At 50.8% G+C, this 27,665-nt stretch overlaps 1 protein-coding gene across 2 annotated transcripts; it reads right to left on the bottom strand.

Annotated features, from left to right (window-relative positions):
* Window positions 1-1,228: 1,228 nt before the first annotated feature.
* On the bottom strand, window positions 1,229-26,006 carry UTP6 (UTP6 small subunit processome component). 2 transcript variants are annotated; one of them, XM_078611209.1, is made up of 20 exons: window positions 25,575-25,700; window positions 18,174-18,330; window positions 17,839-17,923; window positions 16,855-16,896; window positions 16,343-16,435; window positions 16,136-16,183; window positions 15,667-15,730; window positions 14,302-14,420; window positions 13,556-13,633; window positions 13,213-13,294; window positions 12,101-12,182; window positions 10,463-10,671; window positions 9,745-9,821; window positions 9,203-9,280; window positions 8,539-8,718; window positions 8,014-8,094; window positions 7,434-7,543; window positions 6,156-6,222; window positions 5,542-5,617; window positions 1,229-2,739 (listed from the first exon to the last, which is right to left on the bottom strand). In XM_078611209.1, exons 2-20 carry the CDS (start codon window positions 18,263-18,265, stop codon window positions 2,579-2,581), a joined length of 1,824 nt encoding a protein of 607 aa, XP_078467335.1. In that variant the 5' UTR covers window positions 18,266-18,330; window positions 25,575-25,700; the 3' UTR covers window positions 1,229-2,578. The 2 variants fall into 2 exon arrangements, with proteins under 2 accessions (XP_078467335.1, XP_078467334.1); XM_078611208.1 differs by lacking the exon at window positions 25,575-25,700 and adding an exon at window positions 25,867-26,006 and having other exon boundaries at window positions 1,230-2,739.
* Between the last annotated feature and the right edge of the window lie 1,659 nt (window positions 26,007-27,665).

The raw sequence follows: 27,665 nt of genomic DNA, 5'->3' as shown, positions 1-27,665 counted from the left end.
AATTGAATTGCGCAATTCAGCAGAATATCCTTGGGCAATGCTTTTAACTGGTTTCTTGAGGCAAAATAACTCAAACGAGTTCCTCAGTGCGCCTTGATGCTACTTTCATTGGGCAATACACTTCAGCTGGCTGCCACACTGTTTAAAGGGGCTCGACTCACCATCCTACTGCCGAAAGTTCAAATCCCAAGCCGATCATCATCATCCCTCTACTTTGTGGGAAGCCAACAGCGGTCGTTCATTTACACAGCCTGGACCCCTCACCTTGGGAATGCAGAACCACCACCACTGGCTCAGGGCTGCCAATAGAGGCGAGCACCACCACAGTGCATTGCCACCAGGGAGATGCGACTCCTGCCCAATTAACTATTACAATGTTTAGTTTACCAGGTAAGGCCCACTGAGCTATATAGCTCTTTCAGAAGCGACCTGGCCACAAATAATAGCTGAACAAACTGGCTTGTGTGTACATTTAGAGCAGCCCAATCACTCTAAACGCATGTTTCTAAATGTGGAGAAAAAAACTCAGAAAAATCCACACGGCCGGAAGAAACATCAAACACCACATATACAGTTTAACACGTAGGCTTTCGCGACCAATATTATTCATAATCAACGTTTTTTGGGTTTAGATCGCGTTATTTATAAATGTGTCGTAACCCTCCACCACCCGACATGGCCAATCAGTAAAAAAGTGTCACGTTGACAAAAGACAAATAGTTCACTGCTTTAGTCCACCGGTGTGTTGAAGCATGAAACCACAACATTTACAATTTGAGTACGACGTTTCGCTGGTAATTGCATCCAGCAGAGCCTCACCATTCTGGCGAATTGCCCAATGATGCTGGATGCAATTACCAGCGAAACGTCGTACTCAAATTGTAAATCTACACTATGGGGACCTCATTTGCCAGTAAAAATATGATAATTGGTTCTTTACCCTTCTATCTGGCAACAAAACTGACACCTTTTTACAAGGAGTCATGTTTGCATAGACCGCAATACCTGCAGTCATAAATACAAACAAAAGACATAACTCCGATAATGTGCACTGTCCTTGAAGTTGATTGGTCCACACCCGAGACAGCTTTCCTTAGAGCCTAGTCTCACATGGGTTGGACCAGAAGACGCCAAAAGGCGCACTTTTGGCGTCTTCTGGTCCAACCCATGTGAGACTAGGCTCTAAGGAAAGCTGTCTCGGGTGTGGACCAATCAACTTCAAGGACAGTGCACATTTTCGGAGTTATGTCTTTTGTTTGTATTTATGACTGCAGGTATTGCGGTCTATGCAAACATGACTCCTTGTAAAAAGGTGTCAGTTTTGTTGCCAGATAGAAGGGTAAAGAACCAATTATCAAATTGTAAATGTTGTGGTTTCACGCTTCAACACACCGGTGGGCTAAAGCAGTGAACTATTTGTCTTTTGTCAACGTGACACTTTTTTACTGATTGGCCGTGTCGGGTGGTGGAGGGTTACGACACATTTATAAATAACGCGATCTAAACCCAAAAACGTTGATTATGAACCACATATACAGCAGGCATCAGGGTTGGTACTGAACCCACAACCTCCTGTATACCAGGTGACGAAGTTAACATCTCCTAGCCACCGTGGAGATTAGTTTTGTCATTCAAGTTCAAAACTCGATGATAGCAGCAGCCCCTGCCAAATGTCACCCTGCAAGACACAAACATGCAGTCGCAAATAAACGGCACTTGCCATCATGTTGGCAGCAGCAGGCAAGTTTGGCGGTTTGTATATTCTGAATTTTTTGCATTCTGCAATTTAATCCCATTACCCTGACCTGATCAATTGTCACAATCTGGGCTCAGGACTCGATTACCCTTAAAATTTCAAGACGCTTTGTATACATTGTAAATTATTGATACTCGTGCGCACAATCCTATTGGTGTACCATGAGCTTAACGGCTTAAGGATCGTTGTCGAGCAATGAACGTTGTATGCAAGTATTTTAATTCTACTCGACTCAGATTTTATCCACCCTCGGTGTGGCCTGGCTGTTATTGAGCGACGCTAAAATGGTCGAGTTGGGGTTAAGCTTGAGAAGATTGAGGATGCAGCAGTCAGTGATGCAGAACGACTTCAGGTGCGGGCAGACGTCGCACAAAGTCCGCATGAATGCTCCTCACTCCAGTGGCTGCAGGGGCCACACTAACCCCGTGAGTACAAGACACGCACCTTGGCTTGTGCCACGCGCCTCGACACAGAGTTGACAGTAATCGTGGCAGTGTGGAACTGCGCGGCAAAACCGAAGTAAACGCAACACGCGAGGATCGGCACTGCCGCAAACTAAACGATGTCCACTTCCCTCTGGGACCCTTTTTGGACCGCGCCTTTCCTGTAAAGCCGCGTCCACACCCGAGCAATCGATTGCGCAACCCAACCACTCTTGAAACCATGTAACTTAAATTGGCTGTCCACGTGTGGACGTCGCACGAGTCCACGCGCGAGCGACTCGTTGCACCGCTCGGTTGTGGACTCGCCTGTAACGGGGGGGGCGGGGGGGGGGAAACACAGGGGGCAGGGTGGAGTCGCGGGCGCCTGGCATTGCGGGCGCTACTGAAGCTGCCCAGCCTGCATGAGCGCAAAGCGCGAGATGAATAAGTCCACGTGCTCGGCCGCGAGGGTCCGCACGGCGCGCCAGTGGATTTTGCCGCAGGTCTCAGGCCGCCCCTTGGGGTGACGTCGCTCCTCCAGTATGTAGGCCAGCCACAGGTCTGGGGCGGCGGACGAAGCGGACGCGACCCAGCAGGGGAACGAGGGGGGCACATACGACATCGTGACCGATCAGAGTTGAGATCACGAACAACACTTTGCAGAGACGTTAACGCTAAAGCGGAAAATGCCTTTCCACCATTGTTAACACCGCCTTGTTAACTATAAATATATACAATGTAAAGGCTCTTCTGTAGAGTACAGCGTTGAGTAGTGGCAACACTCATGCCTAACAGTAAAAAGACCCTGGGGGTTTTTTACCGACATTTCTGCATGCAGTTTAAAGTTCTCCCCCCAGTTTGCATGGATTTCGTCCTAAAAAAATAACGATGAAACTTTAATTGGAAAACATCCCCATGCTGAAAGATTACCTACAAATTACTCAATAGGGATCATACGTAGCAACAACACTCCCCCCCCCTCCCTACTGCTGCGGAAACTTGATGGGACCCTCCTGAAAAAAGCCTGAAACAGACTCAGTCAGGATTTTTCTGGGTAAAACAAGCAGAATAATAACACTATGTAACACAATTTTTGTTCCTGGGTATTCAGTGTTATTTCGCAATTGCTTATGCCTACGTATAGAAAATGGCTATTATTCCCCACAAACTTTGTTTTTGTGACCAGGACAGTGATATTTTTAAATGTACTTATTTTCAATGAGAAAACAGGCGAATGTGTATTTCCGTTCACATAAAGTCAGAAAAAACATGAATCAAAATTAACATGTATTTATACTAAAGTAATACAAAAATGACTACAAAAGATTTAGGAGTAGTTTATCGATATTTACGATTATACTGCAAATCACTTTCACGAATCAGCCCCCAAATTTAGTCTCCCATCATGTTCTCGTGAAACTGTTCTTGGTAGCAGCGTTCAAAGGCCAGTATATCCTGGTGGAAGCGCTCGCCTTTTTCCTCCGAGTACGCTCCCATGTTCTCCTTGAATTTATCAAGATGAGCATCAAGGATATGGACTTACAGCCCATTGTGCCGTAGTTCTTCACCAGAGTCTCAACGAGCTCCACATAGTTTTCGACCTTGTGGCTGCCCAGGAAGCCACGAACCACTGCAACAAAGCTGTTCCAAGCCGCTTTCTCCTTAATAGTGGAGCTTCTTGGGAAATTCATTGCACTCCAGGATCTTCTTGATCTGTGGTTCGATAAATACACCGGTTTTGACCTTTGCCTCAGACAGCTTAGGGGAGAAGTCTTGAAGGTACTTGAAGGCTGCCGACTCATTATCTCTGACAAATTGTTGCATAAGGCCCAATTTGATGTGCAGAGGTGGCTTCAGCATCTTCTGGGGGTCCACCAGTGGCTCCCACTTGACGTTGTTCCTCCCCACAGAGAACTGTCTGCTGTGGCCAGTCCCGCCTGTGGTAGTGCACCTTGCTGTCCCAAAGGGAAAGATAGCAAGGAAACTTGGTGAAACCGCCTTGGAGACCCATCAGGAAGGCCACCATTTTGAAGTCTCTGATGACCTCCTAGCCGTACTCATCATACTTCAAGGCATCCAGCAAGGTCTTGATGCTGTTGTAATCCTCTTTGAGGTGCACCGAGTGAGCCAGGGGAAGAGACGGATACTTGTTACCATAAGGGAGCAGCACGGCTTTGAGGCTCCTGGATGAGCTGTCAATGAAGAGGCGCCACTCATTCTGGTTACAGGCCATTCCGATTGCCTCGAATAGACTGGTCACATTGTGGCAGAAGCAGAGCCCATCTTGACGGGTGAAGAAGCTTATACTCTTTGGGTCTTTCAGTAAAGTCACGTAGATAGAAGAAGCTGCAAAAAGGTTGGTGACGCTTCCTCTGATCTGCGACTTGCACACTTTCATCCAACAAGTTCCACTGCTTGAGCCGAGACATCAAAAGCTTGCAATTGGACTTGGTGAGACCAAGATCTAGATCAACGTCTTCCTCACTCTCTGACTTGCTGCTCTCTGCTAAAGACGACTGCTCTCTCCCACCAAACTCTTGGGATAGGGAACTTCATGGCTCTCTTTTCCTCTGTACCATCCTATAAAAATACATTTATTTCACCCAGGACTGTGTAAGAAATTCTTGCAACATTTTTCATATATGATATATTTTTTCAATAACATTGAACATTGTCAAAGATTTTATAACATAAAATTCCGAGCAAAAATTGTCCATCTTACCTTCCACAGTTTTTTGCATTGCTCGCAGGTGAAATGAGGTGCCCAGGGTTTGTCTTGATCCCCGACAGGCATACTGAAATATTCCTTGTAGGCCTCACACATCTTACCAGATGCTTCCACAGAGCACTTTTTCGCTCTTGTCTTGATAAATTGGCCGCAGACAAAGCAAAATGCGTCTGCCAGATGCTTGCAGCCTCTTGATGCCATCTCAGAAAAATGCAGATATTTATTTAGGCAGCTGGAACTAAACTGAACTGATGGGCTTAAGGCCCCTGTATTTATACTACTATTTATATGACTGGAAAGTTCTAGAATGTTCTAGAAGTTATTCCAAGTTTACTCAGCACTGAATCTATCTGGAATGTTCTGAAAAATAGGTCAATTTCAAAATATCACTGTCCTGGTCACAAAAGCAAAGTTTGTGGGGAATAAGCCATTTTCTGTACTTTTGAGGCAGAAGCAATTAGGAAATAACACTGACTACCCAGGAACAAAAAAAAATTTGTTAGTGTAATAATCTAGGCACTGGCAAGGTGTTCCCATCAGCGAAGACTCCACCAGCCCCTGAAGGCCAGCTTGCGGGCCACGTGTGCGGGCCACGCGTGCGTGCCGGTGAGCGGCGCACTCGCGACGCGACTCACCAGGCTCCGTGGCACCGAACTCGCGCAGCGCGCGCTCGTAGAACTCGCGAAGCTTCTCCATGTGCCCACCGGCGGCCTGCGTCCCGCATGGCAACAGCAGCAGGCAGCGGTCACTCGGCGCGTAACGACGCATCGCATTCGTCAATTAAAATTGTTCGCTAATGCTCGTATGTATGTGGAACTTCTTTCGCACTGTACGTAGCCAACTGTGCTAATCGGAGGTGCAGGGGGAAGGACAACGAATTAAACAAAAAAAGCAGTTCTTAAGAAGACACATCGAATCGCGAGACGCGCGTCGAATCGCGCACGTGAGGATCAGTGAGTCGGGATTCATTCACGTGGTATGATAATGTCACACAGAGGCAAGTACAGCCGGTGCCATCACACAAACGAGCCAAGGATAAAATGGGAAATAAATGAGATGGTAAAATACAGATGAGAATAGATTCTTGAATTGAACTGCGACACCGACTTGTGAATCCCTGGAGCAGGATTGGCTCGTTCCGAGCTTGACCCTTCCCCCCTGTAATTCAGACATTTTAACGGCGATGCTGAAAGACGTTGCGATGAGTTTAGTGGTGGCAGAGTGAAGGGGGTGTGGGGGGGGGGTTCACCTGTTCCTTCTCGATTGCGATCATCCGCTGGAAAAACTCCACCGAGTGGGGCCTGCATTCCTGGAAACTAAAACAACAAACGATAAGCAATCGGCGACGCATGCAACACCACACTGGCCAGAACAAAGCAAGCGTAGTTCATTTGATGCTAATCACAATGCGTGCCATTGACATACTCTCATTGCCTCATCATCCCTCTGGGATTGATACAATGAGCACCACTTTATAGGTGCACCACTTTGTAAGTCAATGGTTGTCGTATGAATGAATACATGTGCTGGCTGGCTCTTGCCATCGGAATGTTGAATTTCCACCGCTAACTCCGCACACCACCGCTCACTTAGGACCGAGGGAAACGTGTCATACTGCTCCAGCCGGGATTCCGTGACTACGTAAAATACACAAGTGGCTCCGAATGTACACGACAGCCAATTTTAATTTGATGAGAATGTTTGTAACAGAACGAGCGGTCCTCCTTCACCATGCACGTAATGTTGGAGCCGTTTAATTTTGGTCGCCGTGTCTACCTGCTGAGACGAGCAACGCTCATCTCTGTCGGCGAATCTGAGGCTGTAATAGATATTCCACATTTCCACGGCGGGAGCCAATTCCTTCACCATTGACTTCCCAGAAATCATCTCTCAGATATCAACTTTTGAGGAGTGATTTGGGCGATTAGATTCCCGACTGTGGTTTTAACTATGAATCTCCTTTGCCAGGCCGCACACAATAACCAGTGCCACCTGGGCTGGTAACGCAGATCACTGTCTGAAAACTAAATGAGTTTAAAAACGGTAACGGTTTAAAAGAAAATTAGATGGTTGAATAAGTGACAGTCATTACACCATCTGTCGTGAGACACGCTTTGATTGTTAGGTTCTAAAACGAGGCTGTGTGTATGGTACGTGCCCTGTACGGGTGATGTCATTCAAACATGCAGGGCATGATGGGAGGAGCAAGCCATTGGTCACAATTGCGCTTCTTGCTGTGTAGAAATTACCTAGAGTGGAATAATAATAATCATTCAGGACGTGTAACGCACAGTTATCGTTCACTCTCTGGGACAGAGAAGAATTCAGAGTTGTAGGAAATCAGAACCGGTGCCTATAATTCCGCAAGCTCTGTAGTCCTGTATTGGGAAGACTGTTTAAAGATGAGTTTCTTATCATCTACAGATGGTGTTACACTTGATATTAGTGGTTAATAATCTAGCAGCCAGCAAGCGCAAATGGCCAAGACATCTCTTTTGAAGTCACTGAAAAGCGATGGTGCACGAACCTCTGGAAGACGCTCTGGGCTTTCTTGTATCCTCCATGCTTGTAGGCCCAGTTGAGGAACCTCCTCTTGACCGATATCGACACTTTCCGTGCTGAGCTCAAAGCTAGTTTCTGAAAATAATAACCAAAACGGCCGTGAAATAGTGCCGCCGGAAGGGAACACAAAATTAAAACATAACACACGTTCTGGCAAACAATTAAACATGCAAATCCTGCTGAGGAACGGCCAATGTCGGCTTATGGATCTTTGTGATCTCATTACATATCTGACGCCATGCAGCCAAATAGCTGCTCTGTGTGAAAGCCGGAATGTTTCCGACGCAAGACCTTCTCTTATGGTCCCCACCTAATTCTGCATTCACATTGCAATTGCCAGTCACACCAGACATAAAACACCACAGCATTGAAGAGATGAGATGAGTCCACCGCTGGGCAAAATTTATCTTAACCCTCCACTCATGAATGACACGGGGGGCCACTGCCACCAAACGGCTCACGAGGGCCACCGACCGAATCTCATGTACGAATGGCTGCTCGGTTACACAAGACGTTCATTTGCGCTGTGGTTGTAATTGCGGTACCTGGTACAGGGCCTCAGTCTCCGCCTCGGGCCGATTGGCGTTGCTCCATTTCAGCCAAAGGATGATCACCGGCAGGAGTTTCTGCGTTTGTTTGGAGAGACACGCAGATGCCCATGAACAATAAACACACGTGCAGCCCTTTTGTCAATTCACTCAATAAACAGCAAAGGGCCTCCCCATGTCATGCTGGCCGTGGCTGTTATTTGACCACAATTCACTAGGCTAGTCAGTGCAGGCTGGTGAAGGTAGGAAAGAGCTTAGATGTCGAAGCTTCGTAGAGTGCAACTATGGATATTGTCTGCACTGCCTTCCTCTGTTGATGGGAATATTACATGCGGTTCGTTTATAAACGGTAGGCCTCGTGCCTGCGGGCCGTGGGTAATGAAGTCCACAAGCCGGGTGACTCCCTGTCCCTGCCCTAACCCCTCGGTTGGACAACCCGTGACGTACGGCCATAGCGGCACAACGGCAGGCGCGCCTCTTGAGCTGCGCCCGCTCAGACCAAGAGCTCGCGGAGCCTCACACCTTGTCAGGGATGCGCTCGGTGGCCTCCTGGAAGAGGCGCGGTGCGTCGGCGCTCGACTCCCCGACGCGAAGCCGCAGGTGGCAGAGCCAGGCGTCGCGCGAGAGCGGGTAGCGCTCGCACATCAGCTGTGTCACCTTGCCCGCCTCCTTCTCCTGGTGCTCGCCCAGCAGTATCTGAGCCTTCAACGGGAAATTGAGTGGTCGCGGCAGCAGCGGCGAATGCGGCGAGGGTCAAACGAGCACTGTAAGCTGCGTTGGGGGAAGCGGGGAAAACGCCGACACGAGGGCGTGACACACGCCACAGTGCGCGGTTCCCCCCATCCGATTGTAATTGATTTGCGGGGTCACCTTCTGAGCCACAACGATGTCACATGGTGCACGAGACAGCGCCATGCGTAGCAGCGCCATTGGGGAGCGCTTGTGGCATGTGATGATGTCATCGCCTTGGCCGAAAAGGCTTATCTATTTAGTACTAGTTCTTCATTGCCAAATTTAGGTCCAAGTATGCCCAGTTTTCGATAAAATAAGTCCCTAATAAGATCACAACTTTATGCAATTATAATCATCACGAGAGTTATAATGACTCCCTGCGACAGTAGATGGACAGACACAGACTGAGGAATGTGGGATGTCATGATCCTGGAAATTGACATAAAATCCTCACCCATCTCTTGTAGAGCTTCTCCGACAGCAAGCTGGCCTGGTGAGCCCGGTCAAACAGTACCAGGGTCTGTGCCTTCCGCTGCAGAGAAAGAATCGGTCGGCTTCAACAGACGCCTCGACCAACACTGCATCATACTGAGAGAGTGAAACAGTGCTGGGTGGGTAGTTTTGGGTGGGCAGTGCTGAGTGGGCAGTGCTGGGTGGGCAGTGCTGGGTGGGTAGTTTTGGGTGGGTAGTGCTGAGTGGGCAGTGCTGGGTGGGCAGTGCTGAGTGGGCAGTGCTGGGTGGGCAGTGCTGGGTGGGCAGTGCTGGGTGGGTAGTGCTGGGTGGGCAGTGCTGGGTGGGTAGTTTTGGGTGGGTAGTGCTGAGTGGGCAGTGCTGGGTGGGGAGTGCTGGGTGGGTAGTGCTGGGTGGGCAGTTTTGGGTGGGTAGTGCTGGGTGGGTAGTGCTGGGTGGGCAGTGCTGGGTGGGCAGTGCTGGGTGGGCAGTGCTGGGTGGGCAGTACTGGATGGGCAGTGCTGAGTGGGCATTTGCTGTGGGCACCTTGGCCAATAGGTTTGCTTTGGAACTCTTGGACATCCTTCGCAGGCAGAAGTTGATGAAGCAGCTCCACATGGCTTCTGTGGGTCACAGCAGACATTACCGGGTCAGCAAGGGCTCCGGGTCAAACACCGGAGGTGGCCAATGGCTCGGCGGTCCGGGCGCACGGCCGGCACCACCGAGATCCAGGGCTCGAGTCAGGGTTCAGGCCGCCAGTGGTTACACTGCGTTACCCCTCCGTGTAGTGGAAGTGCGGACTCTCACCAGCCGCACAACACCACCACCACCACCGCCGCCACCGCGGGAATTGTCACTTAAGTCATCTCCACTCCAGCTACAATACGACTGGTTCCCCACACGTTTAGATGGAGTAAGTTACGCTGGTTTACGCATGAAAGCCGCACAAAGACTCAAGACTCTTTTCCAATGGTCTTGCCAACTTGTTGCATTTGAGGATGACAGTTGCTATGTGATTACCAATCAGGTGATTTGCAATGTAATAAATCTGGACTGTGGCACTGGCAACAGAGAGGCCTAACTCTTCTTCGAATTACATCGTTAACATCTACCGCGAAGCAAACGGGACATCATTATGGTATTAACTAGGGAAGCCTGCTCGAGTCCAAACCGCGAACCTCTGCAACAATCGGCCAACGCCATCCCGCCGGGCCACGTCACGCTACGCACGTGAACTCGCGTCGCTGGCACGGCGACTCCTGACCTGTGGGCAGAGCGGCAACAGCCTCCTCGTAGACGGCGACGCAGCGCGCCACGGCGCCCGTCCAGGCTGTCGTGCCCGATCCTCCGGCGTCGCCGTCAGGCCCCGCGGCCGACGTGTCGGCGGAGGCGGCCGTGTCGTCCTGGGCCCTCAGCTGGCGGCGCGCCACCACGTCCCACGTACGGTGGTCGTCGGGGTGCCGGCTCTTCAGGCTGCCACGCGGACACGGCCGTGAGCTCCCGCGGGCCACTCCGCCGCTCGGCGCGTCAACGCAGTCGGCTCGTCGCGTTTCACTGGCTGCCGATTCAACTCGGGGTAAACGGCTCGGGGTCACGGCGGGTGGGTTTTTTTGGCCGTTGCGGTGAATGTAGCGCCCCTCGTGGCTGCGGGCTTCACTTGAGCCAACCGAGAGCAGTGGCTCTTAACCTGGGGTGCATCACACACCCCCTGGGGGTGCAAGACATTGCCAGATTTTTTTAGAAGGTAAATCTAAAAAACTAATTAATCACGGGAACCTAAGTATTTTTACTTTGTTTCATCAAACCTCTGTATTGATTAACATTTACATTTTTTACGATTGAGAACCAAAGGGGTGCAGGCTGCAGTAAAGGTTAAGAACTACTGGTTAAGATTATTTAGATTATTTTACTGCTATAAATTTCCACATGACAAGCCACTTTTGTTGAGGTTTCATTTGTGGCCAGGTCACTTCTGAAAAGAAGCTAATAGCTTAGTGGGCTTTACCTGATAATTTTAAGTGATTTGTTTACCTTTCATATACTATCGTGTTTTGTATTGTTTGTTGTTGTAACGTTCTGACCCAGTGCCCCTACTGGACATCTGTAAAAAAAAGAGCTTTATAGCTCATAGGATTCCTCCTGGAGTATAAATATTCTGATTCGATGTCCTTGTCTGTGCATCTGTCGATTCGATTCTGAATCGGCTCTTTGCCAATCCATGGCCGGATAAAGACCTCCCCCGCGCCGTGTGGGAAAGTTCCAGGGGTAGTTTGACCGTACACTTCACAAGCGTTGGTCGGTGCGGGTTGGTGATGGTGGGGGGTCGGGGCCGGTTCAGGCAACGCTTGCCACCGGCATGAGCTGCGGCCGGGAATGTTCGTGGCGTTGCGCGCCAACCGGTGTGCCACGTGCGAGCTACGACGCGCCATGCATGGTTACGGTTAAATCATTTTTTACTAATTTTCATTTCTCGTTTGTATTGTTCCTCCATCGTCTCATTTAGCACAGCCCCGTTTGGTCCATCGGCCTAAACATTGCATTTAAATTTGCAACAATCTGGAAACAAAACAATGCGCGAAACTTGAGGGCTCATGTTGGCAGCACTGGAGTGGATGTCAATCGATGAATCACGGATGCCCAATGCCAATGGAGGGGAAGACTGTCCTGGTCTGTGCGGTATCACAAAGCATCGCTAACTCAAGGCACAGCACCAAGGACAAAGGCCGACAACAATTTAGTACTGAAATTGTATTTGTATTATTTACGTTGGATGTCTTTACAAGCGTTGCCGTGACCCCTAACCCCACCCCACCCTCGATTTTGAGCACCGAGGTATGTTTTAAGCATCGTAAAGAATCACAAATGCAGGCAGAGAGCACAGGGGAGAAACTCGGGAACTCACGTCTCCCAGATCTCCTTCTGGAGCTCCTTCGTGAAGTCAAAAGACTTGGCGATGGATAGGAGCGTGATGTGGAACTTCACACCTGGTGGACACAGAGCGGAGCGGCGACGCCGGGTTTTAAATGCACACCGTCCAACCAGGGTCACCCTGACTGCTACTGGCACACGTCGTCACGAGGAATCCACAACGCATCTCGCAGAGCGGTGCGGACCCTTCGTGTTGGCACAGCACAGCCCACAGAAGTGGGTAGCACGGAGCTACCTCTGAGATCCATTTAAGTGACCTCTGCTCCATACAGTAGTGGACAGCAGCGTTGGGAGTAATAATAATAATAAAATAATGTAAATTTGGAATGTGGCGTTGCACAGTATTCGCCAACTCTCGTAGAGAGGACGACGCAGAGGTGCAGGGAACCACAGATGAGCGGGAAGGCAGCAGCCTTACGGTCAGCCGGCGTCAAATTCCCCCACTAAGCTCTGCGGTGCCCTACACATGGAGGTGTTATTGGTCAATGAATGAGCGCTTGCATGCGGGACGAGACCGGAGCGTCTGCATAAAAACCCCTAGCGTGGAAGGGGGCAGCGCTCCATCCCAAGCACTGCCCAGGGTACGAGCTCCTCATCAATGCCCACGGGAAGGGAGTTTTGTGACATTTGTCCTACGATCCACCAACCCTCGCTGTCTCTACAGTGCTGCATTATAGGGCACGTGTGTAGCCATCACCGGTGAGGAACACACAACTGTAATGGCTAGTGTAATTAAATTAGCGCATCATTCACTGCAATCCTTTAAATACGGCCGTATTACAGGGTTATAGTGTATGCCGTACACGCTGCTGTAATCAGATCACCGGGACTCGGCACGGCCAAGCACATTTTTCCGATTTAATTTATTTTTACATTTGACATTTGTTAGATTAAAGATGAATTCCTTATAAACGTCTCGACAGGCTCAGTGGCACCACAGTGCCCCTGCGCTTGGCACACCCGATACCGTCACGCATGTGCATTGTACACCACCGGCACACCGTCACGCCCGTCCGGGTTTGTGGTGCAACGACGACGACAAAAGCGGCCGTCGTTGGTAGCGAGCCGTGCCGCGCGCGCACACACCTGAGATCGTCCTGGAGGCGTTCTGGTAGACGCGTTGCGCGATCTCCCCGCTGAGAACGTTGTCCGGGAAGTCCTCCTTGGTCTGCGGAACGGCGTCGCGCACACACAGAGCCCACGATCGCTCACTTGCATGCACCCCCCAAACGCGATGAACGCAGTGGCGGCGATGGCAACGACAGTGCGGGACAATCAAATGAGAGCCCCGATGGTGGCGCGGAATGATCGGACGACAACTACGACGACAAACATGATGGAAATGGGTGACAATTGGGCTGGTACCAGGATGATGACGATCATGGTGATGGTGCGTAATGACTGGGTAAGCTCCCGTGCCAACGCTTACCGTTTCTATCTTTGCGAGCTGCAGCACCTTCTGTACGTTCCGCAGCCTCTCCGCGTGCATCAGCTCCATGCGGAAATACTGCAGACGGGAGGGGTGGGGAAATAATGGAAATATGTTATTTAACTTCTTTCACACCATACGTAGCCAACCGTGCTAATCGGAGGTGCAGGTGAAGAACAAACTAAACATGAAAAGCAGTTCAAAATAAATAAGTTTTCAATCTAGATGATTTAAGAGTGTATAGCTCCAGTGGCTTCGTAATATCCGAAAAAAGAGGGTTCCAGACGGCCGCAGAAGCGCATCTGAAAGCACGCAATGTGGTGACCGTCTTTGTTCGACGGCTCGCCAAAAGCCGCTGCGAGGATGACCAGAGTTTGCGTGATAGTTTATGCTCCTTGACGAGCTGAGCGAGGTATCGTGGTTTATTTGTGGCAAGCTCTTTCTGTGTGTAATGAGCACAACCTTATGCAGTAGTTCAGCACCTGGAAGCCAATGCAGCTCAGCAAGCACTGGACGTACACGGTCAGACCTTGCAGTGCCTCATTTATTGATAACAATTACCCACCCGCGCATTCACTGGGTTCCCAGGGATCTTGGAAGTAGTTCTGCGATAACAGCTTCCTGCTCTTCGAGAGTGCTGCTCACTGCTCGTGCCGTCTCGTCACGGAGGAGCGGCGATGGATCGAGCCGAAACCGCGGCGTTCGAACCGCGGTGCTGCAGCGCCATAAACGAACACAAAAGTCACCTCCTGGTAGAGCTTGGTGCTCTCCGGGTTGAAACGAATCGCTCGCAGCAGGAGTCTCCGCGCTCGCTCTGAGGACTTGTTGTCTTCCATCTCCCACTTGGCTGCCAGAATCCACAGCGCTACGGGCGCAGTGAGGGAGACAAGGGTCAGAGGTAGGCAGGGGCAGCGGTTGTGGTGGAGCACGGGGGTGGGGAAGGAGTGGTGGTGATAAGAGTGCAAGGGAGGGGCGGTGGTGGAGTACAAGGAAGGGTGGGTGGAGCACGGGGAGGGGCGGTGGTGGAGCACGGGGAGGGGGGGGTGGTGGAGCACGGGGAGGGGGGGGTGGTGGAGCACGGGGAGGGGGGGTGGTGGAGCACGGGGAGGGGGGGTGGTGGAGCACGGGGAGGGGCGGTGGTGGAGCACGGGGAGGGGGGGTGGTGGAGCACGGGGAGGGGGGGTGGTGGAGCACGGGGAGGGGGGGTGGTGGAGCACGGGGAGGGGGGGTGGTGGAGCACGGGGAGGGGGGGTGGTGGAGCACGGGGAGGGGGGGGTGGTGGAGCACGGGGAGGGGGGGTGGTGGAGCACGGGGAGGGGGGGTGGTGGAGCACGGGGAGGGGGGGTGGTGGAGCACGGGGAGGGGGGGTGGTGGAGCACGGGGAGGGGCGGTGGTGGAGCACGGGGAGGGGCGGTGGTGGAGCACGGGGAGGGGGGGTGGTGGAGCACGGGGAGGGGGGGTGGTGGAGCACGGGGAGGGGGGGTGGTGGAGCACGGGGAGGGGCGGTGGTGGAGCACGGGGAGGGGGGGTGGTGGAGCACGGGGAGGGGCGGTGGTGGAGCATGGGGAGGGGGGGTGGTGGAGCACGGGGAGGGGCGGTGGTGGAGCACGGGGAGGGGGGGTGGTGGAGCACGGGGAGGGGGGATGGTGGAGCACGGGGAGGGGCGGTGGTGGAGCACGGGGAGGGGAGGTGGTGGAGCACGGGGAGGGGAGGTGGTGGAGCACGGGGAGGGGAGGTGGTGGAGCACGGGAAGGGGAGGTGGTGGAGCACGGGGAGGGGAGGTGGTGGAGCACGGGGAGGGGAGGTGGTGGAGCACGGGGAAGGGAGGTGGTGGAGCACGGGGAGGGGAGGTGGTGGAGCACGGGGAGGGGGGGTGGTGGAGCACGGGGAGGGGCGGTGGTAGAGCACGGGGAGGGGGGGTGGTGGAGCATGGGGGAGGGGGGGTGGTGGAGCATGGGGGAGGGGTGGTGGTGGAGCACGGGGGAGGGGCGGTGGTGGAGCACGGGGGAGGGGGGGTGGTGGAGCACGGGGGAAGGGGGGTGGTGGAGCACGGGGAGGGGCGGTGGTGGAGCACAGGGAGGGGCGGTGGTGGAGCACGGGGAGGGGCGCACCAGGCTTGCTGGGATGGATCGCGAGCATCGTAGTGAAAGTCCTGCCCAGCTGCTGGCGGCATTTCTGCGAGTGGGGGAATGGCGTCACATTCGTCAATGCACCGTCGCGCGCAACCGAGGGCTCAAACCCCCCTCTAGGCCGCCTCCCGCCAAGTGCGACCTTGCATAACGAACTGCACAGTCACGCAGACCGATGCCATGGTCTCGTTAACTTGCACATTGTTAGAGGGCAATCGGTAAGGACACAGGGGCTGTTGGGCAACAGGTTACGGCAGAAGGTCGACTAGAAATTGAATTCAAAACACACGACGATTGTCAGATACGGGCGACACTGCGTATTTATAGGCACGACACTGCGACGCGGCTAACTCCGGTGCATTGTTCAGACCCAGTATCACAGTCGTCCTTACAGCACGCGTCACGACAACCGCCCCAGTGGCCGCGCTTCTCGGAACTCTGCGCCACTCACCCACTGCTTGCAGAAGTCGATTTGCGTCAGCCACATCTGCACGTCCTCCTGCAAGACAGCAGCAAGAGATGGCAAATAAAGAGTGGGCCCCCCCGTGCGAACCGGGCAAATACACGAGCCGAGCCACTCGTTGGGTGCCCGGCCCCGACCGCGGGAAGAATGGTGATGCGCGTCAAGTGATGGGACGTGCAAGGGGAGGGCGCCCACCTTCCACTTGTTGGTGGCGCGCGTCAGCAGCTTGTTAATGCGACGGATGCTCGCAACCTCGATCTCTTCTTTCTTGAACCTGTAGCCCGTGCGCTGCGTGGGGGGGGGGGGCAGGAAGGGGCAGGGAGGGCCACGTCACCACGAGACGATGGCCACGAGTAAAACGTTGAGGTCGCCACACGTCAAACAAACTCGTCCAGAGAATAAACGAACGAGTCCTTCTGTTGGGTGCAGGACGCGTGACGGCTACAAGAGATGATGGTCCCGACGGAGGACTTCATCCAGTAGTGGATTGACCACAGCTGCTGCTGATGAAACGTTAACGTGCTTGTGGGAGTGAAACGGCGTTCAGAGATGATGGCCAAAATAGTACCACAACGAATGCTGACTGACTGAGTCCTCCACAGAGGCCCGGCTGGCTACGTTGGTTACCAAAACCGATAAACACTCTGAAATGAACCCCCAAAACCCAGAGAAAATCGTCGTGACAGATGAGCCAGATGTCCACGCACCTTCCGCCGCTTACTGATGAGCTCCAGGAGGTTCATCTCGTACTGAAAAACACGACAAGGAGAGAGAAGACACTTGTAAAGTTGTTTTCCGCCATGACATTTTAGTGCACAGGCGCTGTTTGAAAAAAAAAAAACGGCAGCACTGGATAGAAGACGGTAAGTATGGGTTGGTGAAGGCGGCGAGATTAAGATGTGCGAGCATCTTAGTGCAATACAAAAACGTCTATTTCTGCACTGCCCACAATGAAGCGCAGCCCCGCAGCCATCTGTGGCTGAGTGAGAAACCAGAATGTTCAGGCAATCAACCCCAAACGAGGTGCAACGCCGGAGTTAATCCATCGCCGGAGTCGACTCCAACCAGCAGTCTGAGCAGTCTCAGGGCTGCGTCTCAGCCTCTAAAACTCAGGCTCAGGTCGCTCGGACGGTGGCGAGATGTTAACTACCTCGCCTGATACACAGGAGGTTGTGGATTCCATCCTGACTTTTAAAAATTGTATATTTGCAGTTTGCATGTCTCTCCCCATGGTCGCGTGGATTTTTCTCTGGGTCCTCCAGATTTACCTCTACATTTAGAAACATGCATTTAGAGTATTCGGCTGCTATAACTTTCCACATAAGCCAATTCTTTGAGCTTTCATTTGTGGCCAGGTTGTTTCTGAAAAAGAGCCATATAGCTCAGTGAGCCTTACCTGGTAAAATAAAACAAATATGATCATTTTATAGGATGCTTCCAAAGACCACGAGAGAGTGAGCGGTTCAGCATTAGCTCGGCTCTGGCTCAGCTCAGGATCAGCTCACGTACATCCTGAGCATAGCTGGGGACCACACTCAAGAGCCGGCTCACTTGAGCCAGACCGAAGTCTGAGCCATCTCAGTGTGACCACCGTCTCGGCGTGGCGGCGATGGCGGAGGTGATGCGGAGCCGCGCTCCAGGTGGCCGAGCCCCCTGGCCGTGTCCCCCTGGCCACCTTCCACTCTCCCCACCTGCACGTAGCTCAGGAAGTCGTCCTTGCTGATCGCCCGGCGCTCCAGGCGGTACTCGTGCGCCGTCACCTTCTTCAAGATGCACCTGGCAACGGGGCACACGCAAGGAGTCAGCGGTAGCACTCGACGCTGTGTGATGGTGTGTGTAGCTGTCTGTAGCTGTGTGTAGCTGTGTGTAGCTGTGTGATGGTGTGAATCTGTGTGTACCTGCGTGGAGCTGTGTCGAGCTGTGTCGAGCTGTGAGTAGCTGTGTAATGCTGTGTAATGCTGTGTAATGCTGTGCGAAGCTGTGTGATGCTGTGTGAATCTGTGTCATGCTGTGTGGAGCCCCCCACTTAATCTCGCCGCTGGAGAAGAGCCCCACTCGCTCCAGCTGCTCCAGCTCTGGGATTCGCTCCTCCAGGCGCCGCTGCACATTCTCTGCCATGATCTCTCTTCCTCCTCCTGCTCGTGGTCACGCCGCGGCTCCGCTCTACCGCCCTGGTGCAAGACCTGGGGGGAAACCCGTCACATCAGCGCTTTCAACCTCTCTCTAAACTATTTTCACCTAACCAGGTAAGGCCCACTGAGCTATATAGCTCTTTTTCAGAAGCGACCTGGTCACAAATAATAGCTCAACAAAGTGTTGTATCACGTGGAAATTTATAGCAGCTAAATACTCTAAACGCACGTTGATTCTAAATGTGGAGTGAAAAACCAGAGGACCCGGAGAAACATGCATGCAACCATGGGGAGAACAGGCAAACTTTAAATATACAGGTGTTAGGGTCGGGATCGAACCCACGACCTCATGAATATTAGGCGAGGTATCTTCTTGGTTCTTTCGGTAAAGTCACGTAGAAGGGAAATAATAAATAGCCATAATAAAATAATTCTCACGACGTTTCGGCCACAACGCAAGCAACCGTCCTCAGGTGAAGAATAGGTCTGTCGGGAAGACAGCGTCTGAATGAAACACCCCAGGCTTGGAGCGTATATTTAAGCTGGGTTGGAGGGGGAAGAGCGCCCTGACAAAAGAATTTGCATATCAAGAGGAATTTAGCATATTTATGGGAAATGCAGATATGGGATTAGAACTACTTGTGAAATGCGTAGGAGGTGGGCGGGGGGTTTCAAAGTCATATTATGCCCGTGCATAATATGATTAGCAGCATCAAAGGGAGGGGATAGGGGTAGCATTAATAAAGGGAAGGAATGTTAATAGTATGTAGCTGCAGTAACTAAACCACCACGTAAAAAACTAAAGTATAAACTAAATAGTATCATCAGTATACTAAATATACTCTCCAATAAGCTGAGCTACTAACAGTAAGTAATACATTACAATTCTACGTCGCAAAAAATACAATATGCTTCCAGCTAAACTTTTTTCTCTTACATCACACGGGTCTACCCCGTACTATATACTGCCATAGACAAACCCAACATTAAATTACATACTGTATTACTATACACCACCCTATACCTTCGACTATACATTGTAATATTACACTATGTATTATTCTACCCACCCTACTGTATATCACACTGCTGTATATTCACTATACAATTACGATACTATATATTACCTTATAAATTGTATTAAATATTACAATTTTATACTATTTATTATTATACAATCTGCTATACACTATACCATTGACCGTCGCGTGAAAGATACTAAGAGGAAGCAACGAAATATGTCAATGGGAGAGTGGTGATAGGAGACTTGCAGCGGAGCAAAGAATCCATTCCCTGCGGAGAATACAAGATATATAGTCAATGCCAGTGAGTGGACTGCGGTCTGAAAGTCACCGTAAACGTGAACACAATCATTTAAGATCCAAAATGGTTTGTTACGTCCTTCCAATGATTGCTGAGCCAGAATCCATCTTCTCGGTTGAAATTGTCTCTGTGTTTGTATATGTGGATCGCCTCATGAACGAATCTCTCATGGTAGCCAGATGGCTTGCAGAGAACCTCTGTCTTTGAGAAGTCAATGTCATGTGAGCCCACTGAATTGTAACAGTGATCTGCCATGGTTCAGGTCTGCTTTATGTTCACGGATGCGGTCCGAGACATGTCGTTTGGTTTCTCCAATGTAACTGCTACCACAGAGGCAACTTAGTTTGTAGACGCCAGGGTACTGTATGTCTGGAACCACATCTTTTACAGACGGGACCAGATCACGGATTTTATGTACTGTGTTGAATCGGACCTGGATCTTGTGTTTAATCAGGATTTTGGAGATCTTTTTTGTGACCCCAGCAATGTAGGGTAAGGTGATGGTTTTGAAAGGCTCCTCAACAGGATCCTTCTTGATGGTTGGAGTGATGGCTTTGCGGATTGTGTAGTCGGAGTAACCATTAGCCTTAAGAGCTTGGCGTACGTGTTTGAGTTCACTGGCAATGTGTTCCTGGTCGGAGATGCATTGGGCTCTATGGTATAGAGTCAAGGCGCTCTTCCTCCTCCAACCCAGCTTAAATATACGCTCCAAGCCTGGGGTGTTTCATTCAGACGCTGTCTTCCCAACAGACCTATTCTTCACCTGAGGACGGCTGCTTGCGTTGTGGCCGAAACTTCGTGAGAATTATTTTATTATGTTTTATTTTTATTATTTTATTATTTCTCTTCTACGTGACTTTACCGAAAGAACCAAGAAGATGAATCCCTACAGTCACGAAAGCTTTAAATCGAAATTTACCAGGCGAGATAGTTAACTGTGATGCCACCGCCACGGAGTCGATCGGCGGATGCCTCCACCTACGATCCCGCCATCCCGAGCAGCGAGGCCGACGCTGCTTCCCCCTCACCACCCCCCACCTAAACACACATACTCACGCATCTCCCCCAACACATAGAGCGCGAGGGGAGACCTCCTGGCTGACAGGTTTTTACCCGAAAAGCCCTCATAGGGATAATCTTAACGGTTTCCTGCAGCCAGGGAATTGGACGGTCTCCTCCGACGCTAACGCGCACCGCGGCATCGTGGCTCGAGTGCAAAGTTGCATGGTCACGACGGGGCCGCCCAGCCACCGCGGTGAGGACGCGCACCCCCACCCCCCACGGATCGACAAGGCAGATGGGAGTTACGATTAGTTAGTGGCAGAGGCACGCGGAGGCCTCGGGCACAACTTTTCACGGCGAGCCTTTGTTATGGACGCCACCGCATAATTGGCATAACAAAAGGCGGCTCGGGCGCATATGCGCCCATTGTTAGGGCAATTAAAAGATGAAGATGGGGAACGCCACGACCCGATTGGCTAGGACGGCGTCCGAGTCAGGATCTCTTTGTAGTTTTGGGTATAAAAAGAGGATACAGAGAGGTGAACTCGCGCTCACTCGAAGAAGCCAGCGTTCGAGGCGGCTCCCAGCTCGGCCATCCGAGAGTCCGTGCGATGTGTCGCGGTGAGCAGCGAGGAAAACCAACGGAACACCGAGTGCTTCAAACCATGAGTAAGGAGGTAAAAGCATATCGTAAGCAGATAAATTGGGAATAGACTCAGGGGCATCAGAGTAGGCCAGCTTTGTCGATTCACACTGATTTAACAACAATTCGCAGGCAGCCGATAATAAATCGTTAATAGCTGATCGTGGCCTCGTGTGATCTCGATGCGAAAGTGAGAACGTGCGCGGAGCTGTGTGTGCGTGCGTACGCTCACCACGTGTATGATCCGCGTTCCACAGGTGCGCAATTGTAACGTGGTTATTCGACGTGGAGGCGAGGGCCACGCGGAGCTGTGTGTGCGTGCGTACGCTCACGTGTGTGATCCGCGTTCCACAGGTGCGCAATTGTAACGTGGTTATTCGACGTGGAAGCGGGTGCTACGCGGAGCTGTGTGTGTGTGCGTACGTTCACTACGTGTATGATACAGGTGCGCAATTGTAAAGGGGATATTCGACGTGGAGGCGAGTGCTGCACGGGGCTGTAGGTGGGCGCACACTCGCAGCGTGCGAGAGCTGTACGTAACGGTGTAAAAAAGGGAGGTATCACGTTTGTTTGAAGGGGAAGTAATACAACTCGGCAACTAGTCATGCCTCTCACGCGAACCCGAGGTGGAGGGGAATCATCGAGCGACGGCCCCAGCCCCATGGGTGATGAACCCAGCGGCGGTTCGCCTAGCAGTGAGGGGTCGGGTAATAACGGTATCCCGGCAGTCACCACTCCCCAGGGAGAGATCTCGGGGGCCAGCGACCCTAACATAACATCTCGCCACCGTAGCGCCTTTCTCTCTATGGTACCACACACTTTTGAGCTTCCTATAGCTTCTCAGCAAACCCAATAAAAAATATATCGTTGTGAACCGTTCATTCAACAGTGGATTGATCATGACTGATGTGTGTGCATTGCTTTCTCAATTGACATTCCACTATGGACGAACTTGATACCATCATGGAAATGTGGAATTCCACAATCGTGTGTCGCTCTCCCCTTGATCATCGCCTGTTCCCCTGGCCTCGTCTTGATTCAATTAGAACCACAGACGGTGAGTCTCGGGTTTAATCACTCACTCCCGGGGGCATGTCACCGGCTATAAATGGGGAATGGCAGCTGTTGTTGTTGAATTGGTAATTGTTTGGATGGCCCTGTAATCGTCTATTTCATGGTTTTATTTGGATATCTATGCTTGTTTCAATGTTTCTGTATTTAATAGTGTTACTCCGATGTCTCTTTGTGTCCGTTTTTGTGTAGTAAATGGTGGCTGTTGTCTTTGTGGGTTTGTTCGTCTGTGTCTGTGTTGTTAATGGTGATCATTTTTATTATCATTATGAAGTCAGTTGACCCATGGCACCTGGGTTTGCCCAGTGACTTCCTGCCAGCGGGCGTTAGACACTTCACGTGGCCTTAACGTGCACATGGCCTGGCACAAGCGCCATGGTGACGTCACCGCCACTTAGTGGCGAATGACAGTTGTTCTTGTGTTAATGATGCCACTCATGTGGGGAAAGTTTCCCAACAAAGTCGAATAAAATCTCCAACGTGATTTTGACTTCATCCAAAGTCCATTTCCATCACTAAATTTTAACATAAATCCCCCAAAAAACATAAATTATGCTCTTTTATTCAAAATCCGGTTTCATCCCCTTCACCTATTACAGATATCATAAACCAAACCAGTGAACAATCAGTGCTTCAAATACCTGGATTTACCGATCAATTAAAAAACTTACATTCCAACCCCATATTGATCACATCTTAAAAGAAAATCTAACCGTAAAAGATAACTTGTATGCAGGAACACTGTTTTCCCTTTCGATTGCACCTGATAATTGCTGAAACTATCATTCTACCACTTTTTGACTCCTGTGACGTTGCTTACTGATCAGTGACTAATTTAATACTACATAGACTAAACCGCTTCATCATTCTGCTCTTTGATTTACACTTTGATGTACCATACAGAACCCACCATTGTCACCTCTACTTAAATTACAATCTCACGTCACTTGATGCAAGAATAAATCGACATTGGTTCCTGTTCATCCATGATTCATTTTTGGCAAATCTGCGCTATACTTACTTCATTACCCCTTTTTCAAACCCAAGAAACCTAAGACGTCCATCCAATTGCCTTTTAACTATCCCTGGACAACAATCTTTTGCCATTGCAGCACCAACGTTTTGGACAAACCTTATTGCCCCCCCTTAAACTGCAAATCTTCCTTAAACAAAAGATGGGTGCAAAATACAGCCACATTTGCCACTGTGATTTGTAACTCTGCACCTTACCCATGTATCGATAGTTAAAGTTTAAAGTGCAGTGTAAGCGAGGGACTGTGTTGTCTTGGCTTGTTGTTGTTGTTTTACTGCCTTTCCCAAGCCTGCATTTGGTGTTGACAAATCTGCATGAATGTATGTACGAGTACAATTTGTACTTCCTTGCTATATTTATATTTATTTGTTCGTGACTTGCTTAACTTCTCTATCTTACCCGAGTATCGTTTAATTGTATTTGTTGTTGATGCAACTTACTGACCCGCCCCTACGGGAAAGCTGTGAAAAAGCTTCAGAGGTCGTCGGATGGTCCCAGTCTAAATAAATATTGAGATTTGATTTCCTTGTCTGCACCCCTGTTCGTCAATTCTGGTCAATTCGATTCTGCTGCTGCGAAGCTTCGACTAATGATTCGCAAACACGTGGAATTGTGTTGACTAGTCGATTATTTTCGATTAAATAATGAGACTAAGACCGTGTGGATTTGTCATCAAGACGATGAAGACTAATGAGGCACCACTGAGAAGGACAACTGCACAGTACTGGCAGTGTGAGAGATGTAAACAATATCATAAACTTCACCCTTTCCGGCAATAATACGGGAAGGTGTAAAGATGTTCAAACACCAAAGAGACACCAATTGCAAAACATCGAGTCTGTAATAACCACACACACGGTAAAGCATGCACATAAACATAGCTTTATAATGTATGCATTGTCTTTGATATTGATCGGCATACACCACAGACAGCCTCCTCTATCGCCTGGTCTCTATACCGGTGGTAGACACGATAACAACGCCAATTCCGCGAACAGCACAGAGGCAATGTAAATACCAACACATGAATAGCTCCAGTTGAGCAGTTTTAACTGTGGGGACCCTGTTTTCCGGTATCAAAATGATGAAAAAAATAAAAGGCTTTACACATGGTCAAAGCATATTTCTTTGTTTGCATGTTTTACCACAAAAATGTGTGGTTAATTTAGACTTGATATTAGGAAGAGCATTGGAGCTATGCACTTTTAAATCTGTATAACTGGTTTGTGTTTAGTTTGTTAGCCTTGCCCCGCACCTTTGATTAGAACGGTTGGCTATGTACGGTGCGAAAGAAGTTCAACATACACATATATAATCATTCCTAGCAATGTGTCTAATGGGCGTTTGAACATCGAAACACCTCCTGTATCGTTGCCGTAAAGTGTAGAATCAAACACTGGGCAACAATAAAGGTGTATGGCCTGAAAGTTTGGCCAATTGGAATAGACGTTTCGGACAATGGCTCTTCCATGCAATGTTTATAAAGTACCATTGACGGAAACATCGCCTATTATATATTGTTTTATTTTAAAGCCACATGACGTTATTAACAAGTAATTTGTTTGTGTTGGGGTAAGTGCTGTTAGCGAGCACCTATACAGGCTGGAACAACACACGAGGGGGTAGTTGACCAACACCACGCCCGGCCGCCTTCGTCTCCCCAGCGTTTAAACATCACACCAGGTACCCATTTGAGACCGAGTCGACCTAGGAGAGTCACGAGACCGATTCAGATAATCGCCACCGCCGCTTGTCGTGAATCGAACTCGGAGCGCCGCCGGGTTCGTAGCGCAGCACAGCGCTAAGCGCTCCACTACCGCTCCCCACTGCAAGCGCAGCAGTAGCGGCGTCGTGACATCATTTATACACTGTGTATATATATACACACACACAGTACACCGCTTCAAATACTTAGAGACATTAAACTACCGCATTGACAATCTCCAAGTCTAGCGATTAAACGGGACGCCTGTAACAGTCGCCAATGCAAATCGACGATCACGTGAACCGCACAAGCTCGTTGCGAGACGTTTTCTGTGATAATCTATAACCAAGATCCCCCGTGAAGCCTTAACAGACTGTAGGGGCAAGTGCTGTTATACGAGCAGCACCTATGAAGGCCGGCAACGGCACACGAGGGGGGTGGGTGGCCAGCACCACGCGCGGCCGCCTTTGTCTCCCAAATGGCGGTGTTTACTACACACCGCCGCGCCAGGTACTCACTTTAGTCGACCGAGGGGGAGGCCCGGGACTGGTTCAGAGATAATCGTCACCACCGGTGTTGACCGTGAATCGAACTCGGGTCGCCGGGTTCGTAGCCCACCGCGACTGCGCTCAGCCACCTCCACCAACCACCAACCACCTCCACCAACCACCTCCACCGTGGCCGCTTGCAGTAACATTCCAACACCGCCGATTGATTCTCCGTATTTGCGATGTCGCTAATCATTCACAACCTCAACCACCGATAGTGTCGCGCAAAGGCGGCGGCGGCGGCGATGACGATGGGCCTCACCTGTGACGAGGACGCGGGGCCCGCTGAGGGTGGATGCCTTGGCTGGCGGTGGACGCGAGGAGCACGTGGCGCCCTCGTGGAGGAAAAAAAAACCTCTGCCCTGGCAAGCGCCTCCTGCACCCCTCCGAATACGGGGTGGGGGTTCAGATTTAGCAATTCGTACGCGCGAGCACGGCGATCCGATTGGCCGAGGTCAATTAAATTCCGACCAATGGGAGAGCGCGTGGCAGCTGCCCCACGCCTATGCGCGCTACGGAATTTAGACGCGCGAGCGCGCGGCCACTTCTGCCCATGCGGTGCGGGCTCCGTGCGTCCCCGGAAACACGTGGCGCGTACGTCGGGCACGGACACCAGCGTGGAGAAGTGCGGTCACAGAGAGAGACCAGCGTGGAGAAGTATGGTCACAGAGAGAGACCAGCGTGGTGAAGTGTGGTCAGAGATAGAGGAGACCAGCGTGGAGAAGTGTGGTCACAGAGAGAGACCAGCGTGGTGAAGTATGGTCAGTGAGAGAGGAGACCAGCGTGGTGAAGTATGGTCAAAGAGAGAGGGAGACCAGCATAGTGAAGTATGGTCACAGAGATAGAGGGAGACCAGAATGGTGAAGTATGATCAGAGAGAGGGAGACCAGCATGGTGAAGTATGGTCGCAGAGAGAGAGAGGGAGACCAGAATGGTGAAGTATGGTCACAGAGAGAGAGAGAGGGAGGCCAGCATGGTGAAGTTATGGTCACAGAGAGGGAGACCAGCATGGGGAAGTTATGGTCACAGAGAGGGAGACTAGAATGGTGAAGTTATGGTCACAGAGAGGGAGACTAGAATGGTGAAGTATGGTCACAGAGAGGGAGACCAGAATGGTGAAGTATGGTCACAGAGAGGGAGACCAGAATGGTGAAGTATGGTCACAGAGAGGGAGATCAGTATGGTCGCAGAGAGAGAGGGAGACCAGCATGGTGAAGTATGGTCACAGAGAGGGAGACCAGAATGGTGAAGTATGGTCACAGAGAGGGAAACCAGCGTGGTGAAGTATGGTCACAGAGAGAGAGAGGAGACCAGAATGGTGAAGTATGGTCACAGAGAGAGAGGGAGACCAGCATGGTGAAGTATGGTCACAGAGAGAGAGGGAGACCAGCGTGGTGAAGTATGGTCAGAGAGAGGAGGCCAGAATGGAACAACAGAGACACCAGCATGGTGAATACCGTCAAACAACGAAAGAGATTCCCTCACTACGGGTGATTTGCAGTTATGATGGCCCTTGTGAACGACCATTGATGGACACATAACAGGCAAGAACGTAGTAGAAATAGTGCAACATATACGAAATATATCTAAACGTTAAAACTCCAAATTAAATAGATTTTTTTCTGGCCTCGGATACAAGTGCAGCCTTTGGTCAATCCACTGCTGGGTGATGGCCTCTCCACGCTGGCTCAATCATGGCGATTTGACAAAACTTTACTCCGCTGGTCAGTGGGTTGCGAAAGGAGTGGGACCATCTGTTCAGATATCACCCGCTACTGATGTCATGTGTGCCTGGGAATCAAACTCTGGTCGCCAGGTTCATAGTGCAGTGCGCTAACTACTGCGCGTCTTTGCCACCCCCATAATTTGTCGCCCATATTGTTGGATTCTGTAAATTGGTCAATAGAATAAGTTCCACTGTCACTTTCAGTTGTACTCACCCCCGCCATAGGAATGTTGAATCCACAACTGACTAAGGACCGCCAGTGGAGATAAGCACCAGCCAAAGCTCGGTTTTGTGCGGATATAATATCCCGGTGGAATTACACATGCTTTAAAACA

Source organism: Lampetra planeri, chromosome 35 (genome assembly GCF_965212315.1).
Source record: "Lampetra planeri chromosome 35, kcLamPlan1.2.h2, whole genome shotgun sequence".
NCBI lineage: Eukaryota > Metazoa > Chordata > Hyperoartia > Petromyzontiformes > Petromyzontidae > Lampetra > Lampetra planeri.
The sequence above is the reverse complement of the archived record's forward strand: the minus strand, read 5'-3'. Positions and strand labels throughout refer to the sequence as shown.